The sequence below is a fragment of the Megalobrama amblycephala genome, linkage group LG17, assembly GCF_018812025.1.
Source record: "Megalobrama amblycephala isolate DHTTF-2021 linkage group LG17, ASM1881202v1, whole genome shotgun sequence".
In the NCBI taxonomy this organism is placed as follows: Eukaryota; Metazoa; Chordata; class Actinopteri; order Cypriniformes; family Xenocyprididae; genus Megalobrama; species Megalobrama amblycephala.
This window is the reverse complement of record NC_063060.1, coordinates 28,932,561-28,958,136: the sequence shown is the minus strand read 5'-3', so window position 1 is coordinate 28,958,136 and position 25,576 is coordinate 28,932,561. Positions and strand designations below refer to the sequence as shown.

At 38.7% G+C, this 25,576-nt stretch overlaps 1 protein-coding gene across 1 annotated transcript; it reads right to left on the bottom strand.

Moving 5' to 3' along the window:
• Nucleotides 1-1,365: 1,365 nt before the first annotated feature.
• On the bottom strand, nucleotides 1,366-22,865 carry plppr4a (phospholipid phosphatase related 4a). The gene is made up of 7 exons (XM_048164406.1): nucleotides 22,349-22,865; nucleotides 16,470-16,655; nucleotides 8,860-8,989; nucleotides 8,415-8,610; nucleotides 6,176-6,233; nucleotides 5,870-6,043; nucleotides 1,366-5,018 (listed from the first exon to the last, which is right to left on the bottom strand). Exons 1-7 carry the CDS (start codon nucleotides 22,424-22,426, stop codon nucleotides 3,510-3,512), a joined length of 2,331 nt encoding a protein of 776 aa, XP_048020363.1. The 5' UTR covers nucleotides 22,427-22,865; the 3' UTR covers nucleotides 1,366-3,509.
• Between the last annotated feature and the right edge of the window lie 2,711 nt (nucleotides 22,866-25,576).

The following is a 25,576-nucleotide window of genomic DNA, read 5'->3' as shown; positions in this document are numbered from 1 at the left end:
GTTAGAAACAGGAAAAATGGGCAAATGTAAGGATTTGAGCGAGTTTGACAAGAGCGAAATTGGATCAGAGCATCTCCAAAACTGCAGCTCTTGTGGGGTTTTCCAGGTCTGCAGTGGTCAGTATCTATCAAAAGTGGTCCAAGGAAGGAACAGTGGTGAACTAGCGACAGGGTCATTGGTGGCCAAGGCTCATTGATGCACGTGGGGAGTGAAGGCTGGCCCGTGTGGTCCGATCCAACAGACTCAAGAAGTTGAGATTGCTCAAGAAGTTAATGCTGGTTCTGATAGAAAGATTGTCAGAATACACAGTGCATCGCAGTTTGTTGCGTATGGGGCTGCATAGCTGCAGACCAGTCAGGGTGCCCATGCTGACCCCTGTCCACAACCGAAACAACAATGGGCATGTGAGCATCAGAACTGGACCACGGAGCAATGGAAGAAGGTGGCCTGGTCTGATGAATCACGTTTTCTTTTACATCACGTGGATGGCCGGGTACGTGTGCGTCACTTACCTGGGGAATACATGGCACCAGGGTGCACTATGGGAAGAAAGCAAGTCGGCAGAGGCAGTGTGATGCTTTGGGCAATGCTCTGCTGGGAAACCTTTGGCTCTGCCATTCATGTAGATGTTACTTTGACACGTATCACATACCTAAGCATTGTTGCAGACCATGTACACCCTTTCATGGAAACGGTATTCCCTGGTGGCTGTGTCCTCTTTCAGCAGAATAATGCACCCTGCCACAAAGCAAAAATGGTTCAGGAATGGTCTGAGGAGCACAAGATGTTTGAGGTGTTGACTTGGCCTCCAAATTCCCCAGATCTCAATCCAATCGAGCATCTGTGGGATGTGCTGAACAAACAAGTCCAATCCCACCTCGCAACTTACAGGACTTATCTGCTGCTAACATCTTGGTGCCAGATACCACAGCACACCTTCAGGGGTCTAGTGGAGTCCATGCCTTGATGAGTCAGGACTGTTTTGGCAGCAAAAGGTGGACGACCAACACAATATTAGGTCATAATGTTATGCCTGATCAGTGTTTAACAAAACTGAGAATATTCCATGCTCTTACTCACGGAAATTTCCAAGCCAGTTAAATTTATACAAGATCGAGAAAGTGCTTACCAGTTTTGTGTGCAATATGCATCAGATGGTTAGTGAACGGACTGCGGGTGGTCCATGGGCATGCCGTCTGAGGCTGAGACTATATACCGTCACATATAGAAGGTGTATTTTGCTTTAAATGTGGAAGAAACAGACCACTTCACAAAAAGGCACAAAAAACAATGCAGTGATATACTTTTTGATCTTTTATGATACTTTGAAAGTGTGGAAATAAAAAAAAAAAAGGTTATTCTGGCTGTGATACCAAATATTTATTTCAATATATATTAAGACATATCATCCTCAGTCAAAATACATTGCTAAACAAAACCCCACTAGGCGAAACTTCCAAATATCTGTCAACAGGTTCAAGTGAAAAGCCATTTGTCTGATTTACCGTATCTTGTTTGAAGCACTAATAATGAAAGTGTGTCAGTGACACTCAAATAATAACCCACTGACCTTTTTCACATCTCAACAGTTTGCTGGCAAAGTTACAAATACCTATTTACAGGGGTAAAAAGATTTAATGATTATCCGGTTGATTCCGCAGAAGGTACCAGCCATCACTATTAAAGGCATCATTTAAAAAAGAAAAGCAAAACAAAACAAATCCTTTAGTTGCAGTACATTAAGTCACCATGCATATGTAAGGACAGGTTAAAGCCATAATGTGGGGTACAATTATACTGTACAAGCACATATAAAACTTTAAAATGTGTTGGTTCTGATTCACTCTTTTAAAACAGACACATTCAAATATGTATATATATATATATATATATATATATATCATTGAAATCTAAGTTCAATTAAAAAAAAACATCATATAAATGACACTGTACATGAATTAACTAAATGTATCTGTCACCTTGTTCAACATACATTCTTATTTGGCAATATTTATGTATATTACAATATGATCCTAACAAGGATGTAAACAATGAGCTAGAAATACAAATACACAGTTTAGAACTGTTTAGAAATACACACGCCACACAGGACGAATCCTAACATAGTCTATTATGTGTATTTTATTAAAAGTTTAGTTTATGCAGCACTTGTCATTATGCAATGACTGTGCCCATTTTCCAATGCCATTCGATAGCACAGACAGTAGTTATTTAAAGCGAAGTCAATGAACATCTGTCAATTCTGCACCATTAGCAACTTTTTGTACAGTTACTGCAAGATGGAGCTAAGTAATCACTAGCTAATATGCATTTAGTTCTTTTTGAGGCACTCTATGAATATGATTATTAGTGTTTTTTTAGACGTTTACAAAAATAAGCAATGTATTCCCACTAGTACCTTTGGGGGCCTCCTATTGCTCTTATATTGTGTATGCTTCTCTGCAGTGAGTGCAGTGAAGTATGAGTCATTTGTTTATGCCCACACGCTTAAAAATGAAGAGAACGACGCACCTCAGTAGCTATATAACCCCATCCTACCAGGCAAAATGGGGGACAACCAAGAAAATATGCACAATACATCACTGTAAACGTACAGCAATGGGCCATAAAACACAATTATACCTGTGCTCAAAGCAAACTAGTATAAAATACAGGGGCTTGCAAATCAATATATATGAGTGAAATAGTGCTCATTGGCCTGTGGAACCAAATAAAAGTTCTACATTACACAAAGGCAATATGATATTAATGTCTGAAGAATGTATTGTTCTCTGCATTACAATGCCAAAGGCTGAGTCTCTATAAATTCATTGTCTCTATGCCAGCAAAGAGCCTTTCAGCTGTCTGAATGTAAATAGCTCATTCATGGTCACCAAAACACACAGTGCATATGGTTAAACAAGCCCACTAAACAAAACATCCATTTGGTTAAAAACACTGTCTCTAAAACCTTCTGTAAACATCACAATAACATTGTCCTATTTGTCTAAAAGCTATGAGTCTGATTGAAAGCCCGTATTAAATATTTCATAGCGACATAGTGAAAACAATTATTTTCCTTAAGCGTGTGATTGAGTGGTCCAGTATACATACAAATATTTATATTGAGAAAATATATATAAATTTACAAAGTTTTTAAAAGCACCCACGTTGCCATGAGACAACAGACAGATTCCGATAAGACAATGGATTGATTCAATAACAAAACTAATCCAGAAAAATCAAAGGCAAATCAAACAATCACCTTTACCAAACAGCCCCAACTGTCATATTTTGTGCTTATTTTTTCGTAACAAGACCTACAGAATGTAGACTGAAAATGCATGATGTTGCCTTATGTGTTCTGGAGAGTTCAGGTGTGTCTAATGGTCAGGGAACGTAGATGTATCCAGAATGACTGGCTCTACTCATTCCTTTAACAGAGCCTCCAGTCTTCAGAGTTCAGAGAGCAAGGCAACTCTTAGGATTGGTACAGAAAGAGGTTTCTTTCACTCTTTGAAAGTCAAAATGGGGGGAGGTGTAGGGGAGGGTTTGAAAAAGTGAGGCAGATTCCTGGTGTTTTCAGGACTAGGTCCTCTGTCAGGCAGCAGGATAATGTTGCCTTTCCTGCGTAGGGTGGAGTCTCGACTGGAGGTGGTAGAGAGAGTTTCCGAGGTGGCTTCACTGCTGGCTTCCACCGGTGTGACTCGGATGGTGGTGATACTCTGTTGGTGGTGGTGATGGTGGAAATGGGGATGATGGGGATTGCTGATGTCAGGTAGGCTCCGGTTGCCATCTATGGAGCCGTAGCCATCTTTCAATGACTCGCAGCTTTCGGAGTCCCGGTTCAGGTCATTGAGCTCGAGAGACTGCCGGATGCTGACCCGCTCCTGTGGTTTCCACCTCCAGGACCCACTGCCATCTGTGGATGGTGGTTTAACCACGGGCTTGTTCTCAGGGTGGGCCTCCACTCGAACAATGCCTGAGTTAGGTTCCTGATCCATCAGGGCTTTGTAACGGATGGATCCAGTACAACTCACGGTGCTGCCCTCACTTTTAGGACTACCATGCAACATGCCTTGCTGCTTGGACATTGCAATGACCTGCATGATACGTGGTTGGCTGTTAGTCCGGCAGGCGGTGCTCTTCTCTGCCACCTTCAACCATTTCGACCGTGCTGTCCCACCCCCTCCCCCACCATCATTCACCTCTCCATCATCCTCCTGAGGTGAGTAGCTCACGTTCTCTTGGGTCTCCTCAGGGATGTGCACCAGTTGGGAGGATCCTGGTCGTGACTGGATAGATACCCTGGCTCCACCAGCTAGGCCACCAGAGTTATTATGATTGGCTAATGGCACAGCACTAGCAGCAAGCTTCATGTACTGTCCCGGTGGTCCACCACGGAGCTCACCATCCAAGCCCATAGCTGAGGGTTCAGAGCTGCAGCGGAGCTCCATGCTTCGCTGGGGAGAAAGCTGTCCAGCCTCAGCCTCCATTACCTGCAGAGACAGCTTGCGATTCTCGTTCTTGGTCTTCCATTGTGAGAGCAGCTGCTTGGAACGTGTAGAGTCCATGGAGGCATGGATAGCAGCGTGGCGGCGAGGCACTGGTTCTTCAATTCCGGTTGAATGCACGCGAGGCAGGGTGTTACTGAATGTCACAAAGCTCTCCTTGCAGAGGGGACTGGGTGGCGTAATGCACTCCACCTCGGTGCTTGCCCTCTTCAAGCTGGACATAGAGTGGTTCTCTCTGTAGGACGGTCCACGTAGTAGGATACTTTCAGAGCGTGCCGAGGTGGGACGTTCCCGCATACTCAGGCTCTTAGGTGGCAGTAAGCGTGGTGGATCTGTGTTCAAGTTGGGTAGAGGTCTCAGAGGCTCCCGCATAGCAGGTGGAGGCACCACTGGCTGAGGCTGTGGTGGAGGCTGTGGTGGCTGTGGTTGACGGAGAGGAGGATGTGCATGTGTCTTCAAAGATGTGTCTTCACTAGGTTTAAAGTTCCCGACTGCATACAGACCCTGAAGTAGTGCAAAAAGGTACAATTTTTACCTCAACATGAATCAAATTTAAGATGCCATAAAGATGTTAGTCAGAATAGTGATACTTATTTTTTTGCACATGAAACTGAGGATTTGAGAAATACTTGCATAATCTAAAGGTTCAAAAGGTTGTATTCTCTGCTGAAAAAAATCCACTAGCTGTTTTAAGCTGGTCTCCCATCCTGGCCACCTGTAAAGTACCCAAACCCCTCTAGGACCAGTCAACAGATCTGCCTGACCAGAAGATTTAGTTTTTCTTTTCGCAACAGGATTGTCCTAAGGTCCTATGTCACCAGTAATTGTTTTTCCAACACATGCACATATTTTCAACATCAATACTCATATTTTCCATGGACTTCACAGTTCAAATAGCATTACCCAGCTAATCGCTTGGCCTGATTAATGTAGTTTATGTTAAGCAAACAATAAAACCAGTAGCTGATGTACTGATTTGCCTTAGCTGCGTTAATTCCTCCTAAAGGTGTTTTGGCATTGTTGTCAGTGTTAGAAACCACAGGATGTACATAGACCTCAGAGCAGATTGAGCAGAGGGTAAGGAGAGAGAGTGAGAGAAAAAGAAAGAAATGGTGGGAGGAATGTGAGGGGGGTGTGTGGGTGGAGAACAGAAAAGGAGCCACAAGGGATTTGCATGTGTGAGCTATTTTTACCTATATTAAAGCAGTATTGTCTTATAGCACCTTGCTAATTCTCTATGATTCGTCTCCAGAGTAAGGTTTCATAGAGTAATATGGATCGGTCATGGGATTATGAAATGAACTATCATCCACGCATTGCCTTTGTTTCTGCATCTCTGTGACAGCAGGACTCACCAGGTAGACGGCTATGCTCCCTCCGATAAGAAAGCCACAGTAGACATCCACGGCATGGTTCTTGAACTGAATGATGCGAGTCAAGCCGCAAATAATGCCACAGATGATGAAGGAGAACACCAGGAGTGGCTTCAGGAGCTTGGACGAGTCAGTCAGAGTGGCATTAAAGTACATCTGTGGAAGGAGACCAGCCTTTTGACTGAAGTTTTAGGAAATTCTTAATAGTGGAAAGGACAGTGGGATTATTTGGCAAGCAGTTAGATTTCGCTTGAGCCAACTGTGCCATGAGTCAAGTGGATTACTTACGGAGATGTACACAGCCGCAAAGGCTGCCAGAGTGGCATGCTGAGATGGGAAGGACTTCCTGTAAAGAGAGACAGACCGCCTTGTTAGATCATTAGATCTTTTTCACACTGAACACATTTGAGGTACTGTACCATGCTAAGGGACAGATGGGAATGGAAAGCCACAGATGATCACGTCCATAGTGCCATAATTCATATAGAGTGACAAACAAGATCAGGGCTTTTTATTTCCAAGAATGTTCTCATAAAACAACAAATATGTCTGTATGCATGTCTGCTAGATATTCTGGAGAGACATTTCAATATATGTCACAGTAGTGTAAGCCTTCGGGGAACACATGCACCACACTGACCCTCTTTGCGTCTAATTTTTAAGTTATACAAAATGTCTGCACAACATGTAATTGTGGCTATTGAGAGTGCATAAAATGAGTGGAAGATTGAAAAGCAAAGCTGTGCAAATGGATGTGTGTGGGTGTGCTGGAATGGGCAGCCGGGTTGTGAGTGAAGCATCAAGACTGAACCCTGTGTGGGTTTTACAGGAACGCCATGTGCCAGAGGACAGCTCCGCATTCATTCTGCTGCCTTCATATTTATCTACACTGTTTACAGCAGAGATTATATACAAATCTATTGATCCAATCAGACCTTTACTGTAATTAGAGCTGTTACGCAGTAGGACCAATTAAATTTCGTCAGCCATAATATGTCTAATCATCTTTGTTTGGTTATATTGTTAATAAAACACACTCCAGTTTCAGAGTCAGCTTTTTATAAGGTCAGTCTTGCATCATTGCATGACACAAGTACTTATCTGCAGTTGGTTGAGGAAAAATCTTGAAATGGTATAAGAATCTTGCCAATTTGAACTCAAGCGGGAGTGAACTAAAAAATATGTCTTTAAGAATCAGATTATTCTAGTTGGACCAGATTAAAGTAAGGAATAATTGATGACGGGCTGTTGAATTCTTAGAAAATAACACACACCCAAGGTGGTAATGCACCTCGGGTGTGCATTATTTTCTAAGAATTTAATGGCCCAGAGTCAATTATTCTGCTTATACTACAGTTACTACACATCAAGACACTGTTCCAATGTTGTATTTCAAGACAATTTTCAGGTTTTTGTCCTTATAACACTCTTGTGTGGGACTAATTCCTTACGCATCTCATCCCAAGCATCCGTTGCTAATTCCAAAATGTAATTTCAGAACTAGTAACGAAGGCTTGAGCCTTGACAGCAGACTAATACAGTTGATACAGTTATTAACGCAGTAGAGATAGAGAGAGAGAGAGAGAGAGAGAGAGAGAGAGAGAGAGAGAAAATAAGCATATGTGAATGCGTGTGTGTCCGTACTATACAGTACGTGTGTACAGTACGTGAGAGAGAGAGAGAGAGCACGAGAGAGTATGTACTTTCAGGACACAATAAAACGTATTTTGTGACAATAATTTGTCGTTTTCATCCTATTGTTTACTATATTTAATTGCTTGTTCAGTGTTGTTGTGGGTTTTGTTTATTTTGCAGTGTAGGCTGTAGGACCTAATGAAATAACTGAAATCATTTGCCGAAGTGATATGGAACTGCAATGCGGTCAAGACCTGCCTAGAACTACTTCAGCCGTGCATTTCCCTGAAAATATCTGCACACCTTAGAATGTTGGTCAACCAATCAGATTCAAGCATTCAACAGCCCAGTCGTATAAATCAAAATAATGGACCCTATTTACTTTCTAAACTCATGTTCACAGTCTTATTGTGAGATACAACTGTGACTCGTTGCATGTTCTTACAAAGAAAAAAAGTTAATTTTTGTAATCTTTAATCTAAATATATAGAAACAGTAACTTACGCTGCCTCTAAAACTGCCTTCCTTTTCCTGACATCATTTTGACTACACAGGCTATTGAATAATGTTAACCAATAGCCAAATAGCTACATACACACAGTCTTAGCAAACTCACATTCAGTCTGTTTCCATTCTCATTTACAACACCCACATTTCATCACCCAAATTATTCCTGATGGATAAAATGGTCTTGCCATATATTTTTTCCTGGTTAAATGTCCTGTTTAACTTGGAAATGCATCACAATATGGAAGTAAAATGGGTTGAAAACAACATTTCATGTTGACTTTGAAATAGAATGTAATATCTGGTCCAAATGTAGACCTTTGTTGAGCATGATTATGCACCAGGGTTGACAAACTACAATATGACACAGATACCACTCTCTGACCTGCCGGCATTGATGGCTGCTGGATCAGGCCCAGAGCAGATGTCATCCACAATGAAAGAGTTTTCATCACAGGAAGTGTTGAGGCTGGTGTAGTTGGGCTTGCACACAGTAAGGAAGTAGGGGGCGTGATATCCTGTGGCCAGCTGGATAATATCTGTGATGAGTGCTGTGATGCACAGGCCAAACACATGAACCCCTGAAAATGAAGCAAAAGACACACACACACACAGAGGTCTTTCAAATACTAGATTTCATAAATAGCAAGTACACTTCATAAGCTTGTGATGAAATAGATGGAGCTTTCATTATTAATATCAAACTCAATATAGTACAAGACTATAAAACAGACAGAATGAGTCAAGATCAAGAGTGTATTCCAAACAATATTTATACAAGTTATATGGCTTTTTTTAGAGTCACAAAGAGCAGAGAAATATACACCCACCCACAAACCTCACAGCCCTTCGGATGTAAGAGTTGAAATTGCAGCCAGCGGCGTTTATGTTAGCCTCTGTTTTGATGGCGATATTTCTTCTGGCCAAGCAGCAGTACAGGATCCCTTCCCCAATCATAATCTGTGGGAAGATGGTCATCTGTGTTTACCCAAACATACAGCACTGTTGTTAAACTGCCACTCCTCCCCTTTCTAGTGGCTTCCAGGGGTCATTTCTAATAGAATCACTGACACATCAACTCCATTACTGTAATTAAAGTAATCACTCTCATCCATCCATCCATTAATTTATAGCCATATGAGGTGGATTTCATCCAAAAGTGTACAAACTGATGAGGGCAAGGGGGGTATCTTGTAAGTCATCCAGGCCTCCACTATTGCAATGACTAAAATGTTAATTCCACGTAAATGAAAAGCAGAAACCCATAGATTTATATGTAAATGCTTCTGCAAGGGGGCATCTGCTGTGAATGACGAGATAGGGAGTGAAAGAGATGAACAAGTGATCATACCCCCCTGGGATCACACTTGCTATACACCTACAGTCAAGTGCAGCACTTGAGTGTAGCAGGCGCTTCCATAACAGCTGGAGATACCAGCAGGACACACATTCACATGCCGTCCGCTATCACAGGCTCAGCCGTCATACCCATACAGTACTGAGGCTCAAACCTCATTTGGGTGAATTAACATTGAGAGAGTGTTGTTGAGTGATTAGACAAAATTATGACTCAAATGTTTGTGCTGAGGTGGAGATTCACTATTGGTTGATAATCGCTTATAATGACGGTGATCTCTCAATTTGCCGATCTCAGAAACCGATTTCATGTTGAGAACACTTAAAGACGTGTGCCTGCCATGAGAGGTATGGTATATACGATATGCTTGCACTGGCATGCAGTCCTTGCAGTAACTTTTGACAAATCAGCAATTTGAAAACTTTCTAAGATGTAATTTCACATACAGCATGAGTGAATCAGCACTCTCTCTCTGTCTCTCTCAAAATGCACAAATGGCTTCACATCATGTCTGCACAAATGAACGAAAACTGTTGAAAAAGAAAACGCATGTGTGAAAACGCTTCAGGTCTTAAAGTGACAGCAGCCTATAAATACCTGCTGCTGCTGTATCATTAATGGAAATCAAACAACAAAAGACAAAGAGAAAATCACTCACTGCTCTTGAATGAATAACTTTAATTGTAAGGCTTAATATGTTTTTGATTTATTCAGGGAAGACTATCCGGATTTGATTCCTTATTCAGTTTCTGTAGCATTTCTTACCTGAATACTACTGTTAGAGCTACTTGAAAAAAACTTAAAACACTGTTTATTTCATTTGTATCTTTCTTCTATTGTATTTATTTGCGCTACTGCTTGAAATTCGCACATAACACTTGAGTCTTTTAATGGGATAGTGGTAGAATTTTTGTTAAACTTGTCAGAGGTTCTGGGTTCTAATCCGCCCTCGTATAGTTGTTCATAAGTGATTCTATATCAAGAGCAGGGACACGTTTTGTGATTTCACTGGACGAACAGAGAGTCTCTGCGATGGCGTTAAGTGGTAGATTGAATTGCTTATCTGTGTGAACACTGCGCAGTGTGCACAAGTGCCAGGAGAGAACTGATAACAGCGGCAATGCGAGCACTTGCAAAAAAAACAACACATTCCAGCAATAGATCACCTCTTATTTAACACAAACGAACAATGCTTCAAATAGACACCATGATCGGTATCGGTGAACGCTATCGGTTGATACTGCTTCCCGTGATCATTGATCAGCCCCAAAAATCCTGATCGGGGCACCCTTAGGAGATTTGTACTCATGCTTCACTGCAGACCAAAGTCCAATTCTCCTTTCATTTGCAGTGTCTGGCAAATGCATAATGCACAGGATAACAAACAGTGATAGCACTTAAAAGAGCATAGCCGCCTTGCAAAATTAATTAGGCCAGTATGGTGGAGCAACTAATGTGATGAAAACACCCAAGCGACATCCTGGGGAGTTGATGAAACAAATATGTCATTAAACATTAAACGAATCTGCTCTCTGATGAATATAGGTGGAGTGAGGTAATTTTTTTAAGATGATGTTGATGAGACCAACAGTGGAATAACAAACTTTGAAAGCCGCTGTGAATATATATTAGCAGCTGAAACAATGACATAAAGCTCTTTCAAATCTGTTTAGTTTAAAAAAAAAACAAAAAACAAAAAAATTAAAATTCAATTCATCATGAAATTATATTAATTAATAATTTAATTCCTGATAGTTGTAAAATACAAAAAGGCCATATACACTGCAGCTAAATTTGGTTGTCAATTCACCTTTTAGTGCTTAATCCAGTAATTTATGGGAGTGACAACCACATTTACAATATTCTATGCATAGTGTACGGAACCGACATTTTCCGAACAACTATTGTTGTAATTATAAAATACTTGACCTGCACCTGCCCACTTTATTAACTCTATAAACTTGATCGCTTTAAGAGCCAAAATCAAACAACAAGCCTAAAAACACTTATAATATGAGGACATGCTCTATGAAGTAGCCTTACAAGCATAAGCAAGACACAATGACCCTGTGGTGGCTTTGTCAAAATAGCAGAACATAAGTCTTTGGTCACTGTAATATTATTTTTGTCAAAAATAGCGGATACCAAATGTGCAAGACGCCAGAACTTTGCTATGGTTTCCATGGTGTCACAGAGCGATAATTTAGGGGATTCACTCTCGTATTTAAATGCAGTTGTAAGTCTTGGAACTTTACAGAGTGTACATGGCTGATTATATATGATGATTAAGATTCAAGTAGTAAGGAAAATATGTTATTACTTTTTACTTGATGGCACATACTGTACTTTTCTGTAAAACATACTGTAACTTTTCTTGACATTTTAAAAAAAAGTTTTTCAAAACCAACATGAATACATATTTCTAAGAAATTGACATATTTTATTCTGGATTTTTAAAAGATTTTTCCTTTTCTTTTTGGGACAGTTTTAGTTTCATTGACCCAGCTGTGACCCAGTGACCTATTTATTAAAAAGCTACTCTACTGTTAAAACATTTGGGGTCTGTAAGATTTTTAAAATGTTTTTATGCATAAGTCTCTTATGCTCACTGAGGCTGCATGTATTTGATCAAAGCTACAGTAAAGTTTAAAACAATTTAAAATAACTTCTATTTAAATATATTTTAAAATGTAATTTATTCCTGTGATGGCAAAGCTGAATTTTCAGCATCATTACTCCAGTCTTCAGTGTCACATGATCCTTCAGAAATCATTCTAATATGCTGATTTGCTGCTCAAGAAACATTTATTATTATTATCAATGTTGAAAACAGTTGTGCTGTACTTTTTTTTCAGAATTCTTTGATGAACAGAAAGTTACAAAGAAGTTTCAAAGATTTATTCATATTAAAAAGAATTTAATTAAAAAGAATTTAAAATCTTTTGTAACATTATAAATGTCTTTACTAGGGGTGGAATTCACCAGAGGCCCAACAATAGAATATTATTGCGATTTTAAAAGATTTTCCAATATGCTGAGTATTGACGAATATAGGCGATATCATATATTGTGCCACATTTGTTTTTATCTAATAAGATAAAGTTCATTTTGCATCTTCATGTCCATCATCCCTTCCTTGTTCAATATTTTCCTTCCTCATATATTAGACATTTTTGAAATAGAAATTACAGTTGTCAAATAAAAATATTTGCACATTTCAATGTTTTCACACTCAGTTTAATACATTTGTTTTACAATACATGCTATCGTTTTAAAGAGTTTTACAAAGAACAACCTTACTAACACCCTAATGTAAAAGTCAAAGGTAACTATACTTTACACTCTTTTTCAGTTATGAAATCGAATTATGTGCTGAATCATATTTATATTGTTGTTTTAGGAAGAAAGGCTCACATAAATTTGCCAATGATAATGCTATGGAGTTATTTTCGTTGTTAAAAATAGACTACACAATAACGTATTGTAAGACAGTTTGATTTCAAAGGACTATAACCATTATTACCAACTGTATGTAACAGTAATGTAACAGGTGAGCTATCAGGTAATGTGACGGCATTTGTGTGTCAAATTAACATGTTTAATTAGCCTTCAACAAGCAGTCCTTGTTCAGAAATATGCCAGAATGCACTTCCTTTACACACTGCGTGTGTCTGTGTTACTTGCACTGTTTGTGAAATTACAGTCTGAAAAACAGATTTCAAACCATTATTATTATTTTCTGCATTGTAAGCAGAGAGCTCATGGTAAAATTATGCACAATATTCACAATCATGAGCCGAAATTCAGGCCCTGCAAAGATTGAGTATCAATACAATATCAACATGAAAAACATTGCAATACTATGCTGTATCGATTTTTTCCTCCACCCCTAACTTTACAGTCACTTTTGATCAATTTAATGCATCCTTGCTGAGTAAAAGGATTAATTTCTTTAAAAAAAATCTTACTGGTCCTAAACTTTTAAATGGTAATGTGTATATGACTCTCAAAAGCTACACTTTCCAAACATTTCCAAACTTCCAACTTTTGAAAGTTTGAAAGGAAATGTGATAATTAGCTATTCGAGATATTTCTACTGAGTTGCCTTTGCAGTGACACTCTTGTAGACCTCAACATGTACAGATGGTGAAATGCAATTGAGGGCAATCTATTAGACTCCTGAGTTCATCACCCAGGGTCTTGATAATACACTCACAACATGCCTGGAGAGGCTTAGAGCCTTGACGCCCAGCTGATGTTCGAAATGCATGCTGGGTGGGCGGTAGTCAAAACTTCACTGACAGTTTGGGGAAAAGATAACACGCAAAAGAGACAGGCAAAGAGCAAGATATAAAGAGAGAGAAAGAGAGACCTTGAATAGGAATGATAACAGCAATTTAGGTGAGGTGAAAGCTAGGAAAATATAGGGAAGGCAATGTTTTTCATAAACACTTTTTGTTATACTGGTTGAAACTCTCTTCACAACCTGATAGCAATCAATAATAGAAGTGGTCTATATTAAAAAAATTTTACATATATCTTCTGTGGAAGTCTCAGGACCAAAAAATGTTTGTCCAATCATTGCATTCGATCCAAATGTCACAGAGCGTCATAAACAGAAGCCAACTTTTACAGTTCCTCCTGAAACAAAACAATGAGCTTATGCTCGTGCCATGTCGTAACCGCAATTACAAGATAGCAACCCGTAACTTTCAACCCGGAGCTGTACATGTCCCCAGACTCAGATTTATATGATTCTATGGAAACACTATCAACGCCGAAATAAATCTGCAGCAGTCAGGTGGTACAAGTGAGAGCTGTTTAAGTTGTTTATGTTCATTATTATTGTAATGTTATGTGCTTTGAGACATGAGGTAATTTAACACAGCCTCTCATGTAGCTTTGCAGACTCTACTGTGCGTGTTCATGTGTTTTGGAGGAGGCGTGGCTTTGGAGAGCGCTCTGAAGGAAGGGAGGGATCTTATGATTTCAAAGCTAGCTTGCTATTGCTAGCCTCTCTGAAATTGCCTACCCTACCTTTCATTATGTAATTTTTTTTATGCTTAGTTACATTGGCACATCTGGGTATTAGTTTTAAAGGTGCTAAAGAGGATGTTTTGTTTTATACATTTTTGCAATATTACTTGAAACTGTCTTTACTAACTGATAAAAGACTATTTATTAGGTGCACTGAAAGTAATAATATTAATATACATCATCTGTGCACGAGGTAGGGCCTTAAAAACATCAGCCAATCGTTTACGCGATGATCGCGTAAACGATTGGCCCTCTGGCTTGTCAATCACTGCAGTGACGTTCCTTGTGAGAGACGAGCGGCTGTGCTCTCCAGTAACTTTCCACACTCTACAGGCGCCGCATGCAATGTTTTTGTCAGGAGACAGGAATAACAACTGCAGATTATGAGTTACCTGCGGTTGAGTCCGACATAATGAATCCAAAAAACACGACACAGCGAATGCCGGCGGTAAACACTCGTGTTCCAATACGAGTGTTTACGAGTTTTGGGAGGCGTTCCTTTGAAATGTGTTGTGAAGGAGGGGGGTTGTTCTTACGCATGCGCTCATTTCAAAAACTCAGTAACAGTCTTTGGATTCTCAGTCGACGAAAAAATCCTCTCTATCACCTTTAAAGCCATCTAAGTGAAAAATTATGACTCATCCTATACTATACATTAACCCTTTAAGACCTGAAGGCTTTTTTAGAGTTTTTTATTCTGAGCGACTCACACAAAAGTAAAGACTCATAACTCCAAAACTCTAGCAAGGAGAGTCAAAAGGTAGGTATCATTTGATAGAAATCATTTTAAATTTTAAGAAAATATAAATTACATGACATTTGGACATTTTCTTGCTGAGAAACAGCTGATAAAAGACAAAAAATATATAATTTTTAAAAAATAATTTTTCTTTTTTTTTATTTGACATGGAATAACTCAGGAACACAATAAGATCGCTAAACAATTTTTTTTGGTGATGCTCTCCTATATGTGAGCTGCATCTGGTTCAAATTTCGTAGTGATAGCATAAAGAATAGTTTGAAAAATTGTTGTTCATTTTTTCCGCAGCCAGGTGGCACCAACGGGCGGTAAACTCCAGTTTAGAGGTGCTTCTCAGCACTCGTTAGGAGTTTTTCAAAATGGTTAGATGCATTAAAAAGATGAGATTCTAAGCTTTAAAATGATATCTATTTTGTGTTATTCCACGTTGGAAAACGAACATGGATGGGTCCGGGAACATTGGATACACACTGCATCCCGGAGAGATGAGAGACATGTTTTTAGCCAAGTATGTTTAATCATTCCGTGAGTAATATCTTGTGATCAACGCAATATATTATATTGATTTTGGATTCATTTTAATCTTGAGAATCTGCTTTAAATATTGATGTGCAATTTTTTATGATCTGTGCATTTTTCATGAAGTTATGAGCACGTGAAATATACATACTTGTATTCAGTTAGCGGCTGTGCTATTTTTGTTGTAAACGCATATTACTCAGACTCATTAGAGGGTGAAAACAACACAACAGAAGCATGTTGGAGGCTTGATATGAAAGTTTAAAGTCTCTGGTTTTGTATGCAAAAAGAATTTTTGTGCTACCTATATGGATTCAATTTTTATTGGCTTTTAAAGAGAGACACGCAAATGGGAGCGCCGACGCTCCATCCGGTCTTAAGGGGTTAAAGAGCATCTGATTGGACAAAATATCCTTCCCCCTAATACCAAATGCAAATGACTAGGAAGAAGCAAATCATTGTTTGTGGCTAAGACAAAGCTAAAGGCATCAAGTAATTTCATAGGGCCTTTACTTACTTATGTGTGCAAAGCTAGCAACAATTTACAACCAAATACCGCAAAACAAACAAACAAAAAAACACCTGCCATATTCAACTTCAGGTGACTACACAGAAATTGGAGTCATACCATTAAAAATGGATAACTTAATATTCACTTTAATATTCATCCTTGACCCTCTAAAATGAGATCAAACACTAAGCCTGCATGAATAAGTAAGAGTGTCCTCTAAACTAAATAAGAGCAAGAGTGGCACTATGGCATTTACCGTCGCTGCTGGCCCGGCAAAAGCCAGACTGAAGAGCATGAGGAAGGGGATGACCTCCTTTGTGGGCTCAATGTAAGGCATGCTGAGGCTGCGGTCATTGCAGCTGTAGCCTGAACGCACTGGCTTAAAAATGTCTGTCAACTCCAAGAAGTACAAGCTGACCACTGAGGACACCAGAATCGGGAGCTGGAGAGATAAAACAGAAGGGATATGATAAATATGCAAGATGAGTAAAGAACAACAATAAAAATTATGCAAAATTTATCAAATGGTGCACAGTCCCATAGTTTGCTTGTTCGACTCATCCAGGCTGATTTGCAAACCGTTGCGAACGTGATAGAAGGTAATTATTCCATTGACACGGTAATCAGCCAATTATAGCACAATGGAGGCACTGCATCTGATCATGTGACTTTCGAACTGTATTTTGCCACTACTGTTTCATGCTTAGGATTTCAGAGAGAACCTGTTATCCATTTAAGTCCCATTTCGTAATAGTTGTTCTCATTCACGCAACTCCTATCTTCTTCTGAAAAAAATACTGTTGGTGTTGAAGCATGAAATGCATTGGGAGATCACTGCTGCTAAAAACCTGGCTGTGTATTTGCACTTGTCAGCGTTATGTTGGTAAATGAGCTTCTTTGATACATGTAATGAGGGTTTGGATGAAACTATGCTGGAGTTACATCTCTTAAGGCTTTTCTCACTCTTTAATGATACCGGGTTCATGCTAAGGTTAGACAGAAGATGTGTGATTACGGCAGAAGGGTTTCTCAGGTGAATATGCAAGGAACGTCTTTAGATATCCTGGAATTACTGTTGTCATTGACACGGTTTGCCCCATAGTATCTCAGTGAACAAGGATCAGCTGGAGATGTCTTCGCAGCAGCAGAGCTCCCAAGATGAATATTGCGCTGTCCTATACAAAGTGGAAATGTGTCATCGTACTGAATAATTACGAAACTTGAGTGGACAGCATGAAGATCAAAGGTGGGGGTAGGGGGTTTAATTACTATAATCAACCCCCATCTAAAAAGGGGAGAGCATCTGCAGAAAAAGCCCCTGTGGTCTAAACTCCTACTGATGCTGCATCTTACAGCACAGACACTATAACCTCTATATTACTGTACTGGATCGATTATCAGTTACTGTCTCTTCCCAGCCATAACCATTACTAATTCTGTATTTTGACTGCATATTTACAGATGTTAAACAGTGAATTGCAAAAGTATTTTAAACTTAAAACATTTGTCATTTATATTTTAAACAAGTTACTGAAACTCAACTTATAATACACATACTTTAATATTTATACACGCACACACACACAAACAGAACAAAACTTTGTTTATACCTTTGTTGTAAGTCATCAAAACATATGTTTTCTGATAATAATGCAACAACTGAAATTCAACTTTAAAACAATTTCCTCGTAAAACAACATTTGTTGGAACAAAGCTAAAAGTGTACATGCATGTCTTTATATAAAGGGATGCACAATATATCTGTCACATGTCTGCTGTGTTGTATTCCTTAGTTTGACCTAGTTTCTGTCTGTCAGTCTGTTAATCATGTAATTAGTTTCCACCTGTGTTCATTTACTCCCTCATTAGTTCCTTTGTTTGATACTTGTATTTAGTCCCTGTGTTTTCCTTCAGTCTTGGTCCGTTCTCGTTAATGTTAAACTGTGTATAGTGAGTTCCTGCCTGTTTTTGTTATTAAATATCCTTCTTCGTATTCTCCCTCATCCTTGTGCCTTTCTACACACACGTTACATAACAATATCTGTACTTTATCAGTTATTGGCTGATTTGGGATATTTTTTATATAACAATATTGGATATATATTGTCATACACTGAATATTTAGCGGTGCATGCCAATTTTTTACCTTTGCTGTCATCTAATGATCACTTAAAGGGGACATTTCCCATGTTTAAGTGCTATAATCAGGTCCCCGGTGCATCTACCAAACCAGAAAATGTGAAAATAGACAACCCAGTAACTTTGTTTTGGTAAGCCTTTCTCTGCAGGCATGTGAAAAAAACAAGACGTTCAGATTTCGCTCCCCTTGTGACGTAGGAAGGAGATCTTATTATAATATTACCATCACCTGTATGTTTCCACCCACAGCGCTGCCATTTTGTTTTCGCAAGTGACAATGGTGTACCAGTAAGACTGATCCTGGAGTGCAGCTGTCCTGCACAGTTTAGCTACAACCCTGATCAAACACACTTAAAATGTCTTCAGGATTACTAAAGCTATGTAAAGGGAGGTGAGTTGGGTCAGGACAGCAGCACTCAAGTACGACCGTCCCTGAGCTCATGATATGTCTCAGCTATGTAAACATTATCACTGATCTTTTAATGGCTATAATAGTAAATTATATTAAAATTACTATTAAATTAATAATAAAGTATGAGTCTCCATAAACTCCTGGCATCTTAGCTACTAAGGAGACAGTGGTGTAATTTTATTTATGAAGGGAATGTGTCCAGAAAAATTCATATACCAGTATGTACAAGTCATAAAAATAATAAATAATAGGAAGAATAAAAAAAATCCATGGGGTATTTTGAGCTGAAACTTCACAGACACATTCTGGGGACACATATTACATCTTGTAAAAATGGGCATAATACAGTGGGTACGGAAAGTATTCAGACCCTCTTAAATTTTTCACTCTTTGTTATATTGCAGCCATTTGCTAAAATCATTTAAGTTCATTTTTTTTCCTCATTAATGTACACACAGCACCCCATATTGACAGAAAAACACAGAATTGTTGACATTTTTGCAGATTTATTAAAAAAGAAAAACTGAAATATCACATGGTCCTAAGTATTCAGACCCTTTGCTGTGACACTCATATATTTAACTCAGGTGCTGTCCATTTCTTCTGATCATCCTTGAGATGGTTCTACACCTTCATTTGAGTCCAGCTGTGTTTAATTATACTGATTGGACTTGATTAGGAAAGCCACACACCTGTCTATATAAGACCTTACAGCTCACAGTGCATGTCAGAGCAAATGAGAATCATGAGGTCAAAGGAACTGCCTGAAGAGCTCAGAGACAGAATTGTGGCAAGGCACAGATCTGGCCAAGGTTACAAAAAAAATTTCTGCTGCACTTAAGGTTCCTAAGAGCACAGTGGCCTCCATAATCCTTAAATGGAAGACGTTTAGGACGACCAGAACCCTTCCTAGAGCTGGCCATCCAGCCAAACTGAGCTATCGGGGGAGAAGAGCCTTGGTGAGAGAGGTAAAGAAGAACCCAAAGATCACTGTGGCTGAGCTCCAGAGATGCAGTCGGGAGATGGGAAAAAGTTGTAGAAAGTCAACCATCACTGCAGCCCTCCACCAGTCGGAGTGGTGTGGAGTGGCCCGACGGAAGCCTCTCCTCAGTGCAAGACACATGAAAGCCTGCATGGAGTTTGCCAAGATGGTGAGAAATAAGATTCTCTGGTCTGATGAGACCAAGATAGAACTTTTTGGCCATAATTCTAAGCGGTATGTGTGGAGAAAACCAGGCACTGCTCATCACCTGTCCAATACAGTCCCAACAGTGAAGCATGGTGGTGGCAGCATCATGTAGAGGGATATCCTGGACGAAAACCTTCTCCAGAGTGCTCAGGACCTCAGACTGGGCCGAAGGTTTACCTTCCAACAAGACAATGACCCTAAGCACACAGCTAAAATAATGAAGGAGTGGCTTCACAACAACTCCGTGACTGTTCTTGAATGGCCCAGCCAGAGCCCTTAAACCAAATTGAGCATCTCTGGAGAGACCTAAAAATTGCTGTCCACCAACGTTTACCATCCAACCTGACAGAACTGGAGAGGATCTGCAAGGAGGAATGGCAGAGGATCCCCAAATCCAGGTGTGAAAAACTTGTTGCATCTTTCCCAAAAAGACTCATGGCTGTATTAGATCAAAAGGGTGCTTCTACTAAATACTGAGCAAAGGGTCTGAATACTTAGGACCATGTGATATTTCAGTTTTTCTTTTTTAATAAATCTGCAAAAATGTCAACAATTCTGTGTTTTTCTGTCAATATGGGGTGCTGTGTGTACATTAATGAGGAAACTAAATGAACTTAAATGATTTTAGCAAATTGCTGCAATATAACAAAGAGTGAAAAATTTAAGGGGGTCTGAATACTTTCCGTACCCACTGTAGGTCACCTTTAAATGTTAATCTTTAAAAACATTAAATTAACAATGTTAAATTAACACTTAAATGTAGCACTTAAAACACTTTGTTTTAGTTTTTGATGTTTTTTTTATTTTTAATTTATTTATATAAAATAGTATTAATTTCAGCTATTTATTGGTCATATAAATAGCTGATATATTTGGAAATAATGTGGAAATATATGAAAATAATTGCTTATTGGTATCAGCCATTGATATTCATAGCAGCACATATGTACCTAAATCCCAAAATAAAAACATATTTTGATATTAATGTCACATACAAAGCAGTGTTTTATTATAAACAGCATTAACAGGGCTAGCTAACTTTGGCTGAGCAAATGAATACGAACTTGAATTTGTTATTTAAATCATTGTAAGCAATTGTGGAAACATTGTAAGAATGTGGGAATGTATTGTAGAAGGCTGGTATGGTAACTTACAACCTAAAGTGAGATCTGTCAGCACATTTCAACCGTCAAAAGAATCCCTTTTTATTTATTTATTTTTTATTGTGGGAGGACAAGTTAAACTTCCCAACCATATTATAATTTATTTAGTCAACTGAAACATATTAGTGAAACAGAGAATTTAATTAGCAAAAATTAGTGAAGTGAAGCGAATTAAATGACTGTTTTTAATTAATTCTCAGCTTAGGACAGAAACAAGGTCTCTGCAGCAAGCCAACTCTATAGAAGGCAACCAGGTCACACCAAGGGACATGATATTCATTTCAGGGCAGCCAATGAGCTTTGATTCTGTCTGATCTGACAAAACAGACTATTCCAGGTTAGGTCTTTACAGAAGCTTTTTTTTCACTTGATTTACACTGGATTGGAGCATATATGTATCATGAAATCTTTCTCTTTTCCAAAATGACAAAGATAACCTATACATAATCAATAAAGATATTATTACACCTTTATCAACAACATATTTGAGTAGAGCCTTATGTCAGTCATTAAGTTTTTTCAGTCAGTTCATTATGAAATGAAAATGAACTTTTAAAGCAGAATAGAAAGACAACACCAATTGTTCATGATCATGCTGTTTAATACATGATTAATGTTTAAAACTCTTCAATATTCAGAAAAATAGGGACTTCAGTACTGCAGCTTGACAAATAAAAAAGGCAGATCAAAGACTGCCACCATTATCTCCATGACACCAGTGATCAGCACTCATTTGTTTGTAATATCTAGGCCACGTCAGATTGGCCTTCATATAATAACTGCCCATATTCTAACCCCATTTATTTAGAAGGTTTCCAGTTTTATAAGCAATGTGGTTGATTCCCTTCACCTTGACTTTGAAGTAGGCTAATACTTATACACTAATACACTGAATACTGCACCTTACAATCAGGAAAATAGTGTTTTTGAATGGCAGACATCAAGAAGCAAGTCCAAATTTGATGCGCAAATGCCAGCAAACAATTTTTCAATGTATTTCCCCCACATATCACACAATAACGTGATTGACAACAAGTGCAATCGTTTTGTATATGTAAAGTTAACGAGCAGTCATGCAGAATGAACACTGACTGTGGTTCCAATCCGCTTGACTGCTTTGATTTCGAACGTGACCATCGCGTAAATGAAGACTATCATACCCTTAACTCTCTTTATTAATTACACATAATACATAAGAAACAGATCTCTCAATGTGTACTAGACTCACTTACCTCCACGAAATAAAAGCAGGGCAGCAAGGTAACGCTGTCTTTGGTCATCTTGCCTTTGAGTCTTTCCTTCGCAGACATGATAAACGGTACGTCCCTTTATAACGCGATATGTGAAGAGAGGAATACTGAATTTCTCCCCGTGTGCAGTAATTGCGCTCCTTCAGGCTGTCGCTTTCTCCATCCCCAAGTGCGCTTTTACTGCGGATACAGACACACGGAAAGATGCTGTATCAAACCTGGCGACAACATGACTGAAACCATGACAACACAATCACCATCCCCTGAGGACGCGCAGATGGAGATGTTAACAATGTCCAAAAGCGATTAATGTTTTAAGCCAACATTCAACCTTCTGATTAGAGGCAATATGCTGACCAGATGACGTCAGAGGTGTGCTAAAAACCCATTTTCACCATAAGCGCGCACACGTGTGTGTGTGTGAGATGGGGGCGTTCACGCTTGTTCACACTATCATGATAGTCAAATGGCTCAAATACGGCTCAGAGAGGTTGTAAGGCGTTTTTTTTTTAATATAAATGTCTATTACTGATGTAGTCTAACGTTACTGTATAAATGTTTTTTTTGTTTTTTTTTTAAACCTTTAGGACACTGTAATGATTTACCCAGTCATAAACACACTGAAAGCATTTGGCATGAGGTAAAATAGAATATCCACCGCTAGTCTATTAAATATCATAGACATAAAAAGAAAAGAAAAAAAAAAAACAGTTTTTGATATGGTTGGAGTCTAAAGTATTATCTATAAATATTGCATTCAACGTGAAAAATCCAAAAATCCATCCATTGCAGTGTGACTATAGTCACTATACTGTATATATATATATATATATATATATATATATATATATATATATATATATATATATATATATATATAGTAAGTATACTGCACTTACAAGTAGGCTAATAAACAGCTCAGACCTCATATAAACATGTTTGTCCTTCTGTCAAATATGCATAAAGTGATAGGCCAACGTGAATAATAAAGAGTAGGCTAAATTATAAAATGAGAATCTGTCTGGAGTTCTACATAATTAGCCAAAAATTGTTTATTATTATTATTATTCAGCATATAACTCAGGGTTTTCTTAAATGTTCTCCTAAGCTCATTTAGAGAGAAAAGATGGCAAAAATCCAACATGAATCTAAGTTTTCTTTCAAGTTTGTTTCAGTGGTCACACACGCCATCTAGTGGATATTTCATTCCACTCATCCAGTTTTACTTGCTGCTCAATCCCATCATGATTTTCTCAGCCCCAAATCCAGTATTACGTGTTTCTTTCTTTCAGCTTAATGTGTCACAGGAAAACAATTTGCATATTAGCAAAACATTACGTTCTGTATAGCCTACTTAAATATTGTATTGTAGTGTTAAAGATATAGGCCTAGGCCTACATTAAAAGTTACAAAAAAGACCCCCCTGTGGTGAAAATCAAGATTTTAATGTTGTTTATGTCTTTGTGGTGTTTTTAATATGCTTTAAGACAAACCATGTGCAAATTCATCCGTCAACACCACTGCTGAGTATTTTCTCCTTAAAACTGCAGTGAACCAAAAACGCGGTTTAAAATAGCCCTTATTCTCTACGTCACAAATATAAAGTGCGGGCGCGCTATGCTCTGAAGCAGTGGGGTCACCGTTTCAAGAGAAGCCAGGTTCCCAGTATACTGATATGAAAATCGGGTAAATTTAACATTATAGCGGGTAAATTGTGTATATGATGTATTACGATGTTATGATGAACTATATGCCTTTCTTCACTGATGTTCCAAGTTGTTCAAAGCATTTCTAAGGATACTGATTTTTAGAAGGCAGACTGAGATGGCAAATGGGAACATGGTTTGTGTAACATTAGCAACACATTATTAGCTGTTTAATAACATAGTAAAGCAAAAGGCCAATCATATTAATTACACACTACCTACTTTGTAGAGCGATAAAATGCATTACCATTACATCGACTTTTAGATGAGCCTGTATAATTCACTTCTTCTTCTGAATCAGTTTCTGGTTCAGACATACTGTATATGGCTGAATTAAACCAGTAGGCCTATTTTCATTTGCCATTGTGTATATACTAAATGAAGCAAGGGTGTGGAGTTACATTCAAGATATTTTAAGGCATAAAGATTTTTTTTTTCACAGGAAAAAAATGTTTCAATATGTCATTTTGGTGATCAAAGATGAGTTTTAAGGGATAAAATGATTGACTACAGGGGGACTTTAAAACCAGCCTTGTCAAACTACTACTACTACTACTACTACTACTAAAAGATGGCTGTGAAGAGCATCTGTAATTATGGGAAATTAATATAATCTGCAGAAAATGTATAGTAGTTCAAAAGTTGTCTTTTTTGCGATCAATTTTTTATTGTCTTTAGATTTAAAGGTGCCCTAGAATTAAAAATTGAATATACCTTGGCATAGTTAAATAACAAGAGTTCAGTACATGGAAATGACATACAGTGAGTCTAAAACACCATTGCTTCCTCCTTCTTATGTAAATCTCATTTGTTTAAAAGACTGTTACGTAACAGTCGGGATCATTAATATGTACGCCCCCCAATATTTGCATATGCCAGCTCATGTTCAAGGCATTAGACAAGGGCAGCCAGTATTAACGTCTGGATCTGTGCACAGCTGAATCATCAGACTAGGTAAGCAAGCAAGGACAATAGTGAAAAATGGCGGATGGAGCAATAATAACTCAACGCTGCTGCCTGCCTGCTGTCTGACCTACGCTCGGAGCTTCGTGGAGTTTATCCTAAATCCTTCTCTTTATTCCTATTCACATAATACAACTTTCTTATTTTTCACTAGATTACTTAACCTATTGCATAGTATTACTAAACGAAACGATTTATTACTAGCAATCCACCAGCGTAATCACCTAGTGTTAGCCATAGCCTGCTAGCTACCGTCTACTTTCTTTTTTCCTCTAAACCAACCTTCCTTGTCGATTTAATGGCGGATTTATCAGATGTATGTTATTCTGATCTGTCCTCGCCAGATCGGGAAGCTGTGGAGACGTTGCTGCCCGGCATTCATCGATCCACCGCGAGGTACAGCGTCCCGCACATCACCCTTGCCCCAGGCACCGGCAAGCGACCGAGACATCCAGCCAGCGAGTCCCGTGTGCGTTGCAGTTTTTCGGACGGCGTTCATCAAACACACGGTCAGTCATGTCCGACGATTATCATGTGTATT